Source organism: Sphaeroforma arctica, assembly GCF_001186125.1.
Source record: "Sphaeroforma arctica JP610 unplaced genomic scaffold supercont1.539, whole genome shotgun sequence".
Classification (NCBI taxonomy): domain Eukaryota; class Ichthyosporea; order Ichthyophonida; genus Sphaeroforma; species Sphaeroforma arctica.
Window position 1 is genome coordinate 12,501 of NW_014040019.1, and position 1,561 is coordinate 14,061.

General features: G+C 43.4%; 1 protein-coding gene across 1 annotated transcript in view; it reads left to right on the forward strand.

Annotated features, from left to right (window-relative positions):
* The first annotated feature begins 1,342 nt into the window (after positions 1–1,342).
* SARC_07078 (hypothetical protein) overlaps positions 1,343–1,561 on the forward strand; it is a 6,484-nt gene continuing 6,265 nt past the window's right edge. The window contains exon 1 of the mRNA XM_014298987.1: positions 1,343–1,442. Within this exon, the coding sequence (XP_014154462.1) occupies positions 1,413–1,442 (30 nt within the window). The 5' untranslated portion in view covers positions 1,343–1,412. The remainder of the gene's footprint in view (positions 1,443–1,561) is intronic.

Here is a 1,561-nt window from a genome sequence, read left to right on the forward strand (position 1 = left end):
GTGTACAAAACAGTAATCGGTATTCCTTGGCGCGGGAATTCTATGGGGTGTGTGTGTACAAGCTAGATGGCTTTACGAATGCGATAGTTTTGCCATGACTACCACCTCTTTCATCCGACCTAAGACTGTCTGTCGCCTCCTACACGTTACAAAACACATTGAGGAATGCATTCTTATTGCACTGGAACAGAAGTGGCCTTCTCCTCGGCTCAATATACGTTGAGCAACGCAGGTGCTTGGACGCAGCTGATCTACACACCTCCACCTGACTGGTGCCAGTATTCGACTAACAAACGTTGCATGCCTTAATTCCAATAGTGTGTGTACGTAGCTCGCCAACCAGTGCTGTATCAAATCTGATCAGCGTTTTGGCCCTGCTGGTAAAACTGGCGTCGCCGTAGACAACAATTGAATCGTTCAAGTGGTCTGTGCAACAAACATTCACTACACAGCCGTGATATAAACGTTGTGTAACTGCTGGACTAACGAATACTTAAACCAGTTATTGAAAACTCTACATTTCCGAGCTGACGGCTAAATAAGGAGGTCGCAACATTCCCAAACATAACATATGTAATTTTGGGACGAGATTCGCAGTGAGGTATTCTCTCCACACGTTGCTGGCGCTGTAGAGTGTAGCCGTGGTAGCTTTGGTCTCTCGGTATTGCACACTGAACACACGAACCTCAAAGTCGGACTCTGATACTCTCAGTCGTAGAGGGTAAACAACGCCGAGTATGATGCCGTATTTAACGGAGTCTATGGTGACGACTGATCGCTCCAGCAAAGTACCCTTAGCCTCCTCGTCAAGCTGTTCGCATAGATAACCCAGGGTCACGAGATTGTGGAGGTGCAACTGATACCTCTTCGTCACCGTGTTGAACAAACAGACTCCACGAAGTCTCGGGTACTCATAGCTCCCATTGATTAATTGCCGGATAGTACATTGACATCCTGTTGTCGTAATCAGACACGCGTTCCATTAGTCTAACTACATACCCCAGTGGACCCCGACAGTCAGACGCCCCCTGTGCATTTACGTTTTTAGAATATACGATACGATGTCCTTCGGACGTTTGTTGACTTTGTTCGACCTACTGCACAATATAAATATTTATTCACGTTTCTTTTCTAGTGAGGGTCAACGATCTGCCGTAGCCTCCTAAATTGAACATGCTCGTGATCTGATCCGAGATTTTGGCGCGAATACATCGTCTTAAGAAAAGCGATGACGCGACAAGAAAGCAGCACGTGTTTTTACAATTCTACTCGAATTTCTCATATCAACAAGGAATATATTCGATGTAAGTACCTGTGGCGTATGTATACATCGATATAAATAGCATTGAATATTGCGATCCGCTGAACACAGTTAATCAAGTATTTATCCTCACACAATCATCTCAAGATTAATGAGGAGAGCAGACAATAGAAACATAAAGGTAATCATGACCAAGTCGTACGGACTTTAGACCATATAAATGTGTATATGTATGTATACGTATATATATATTATATATATATCCACATATATCTATATCTACATCTTGAAATCTATACC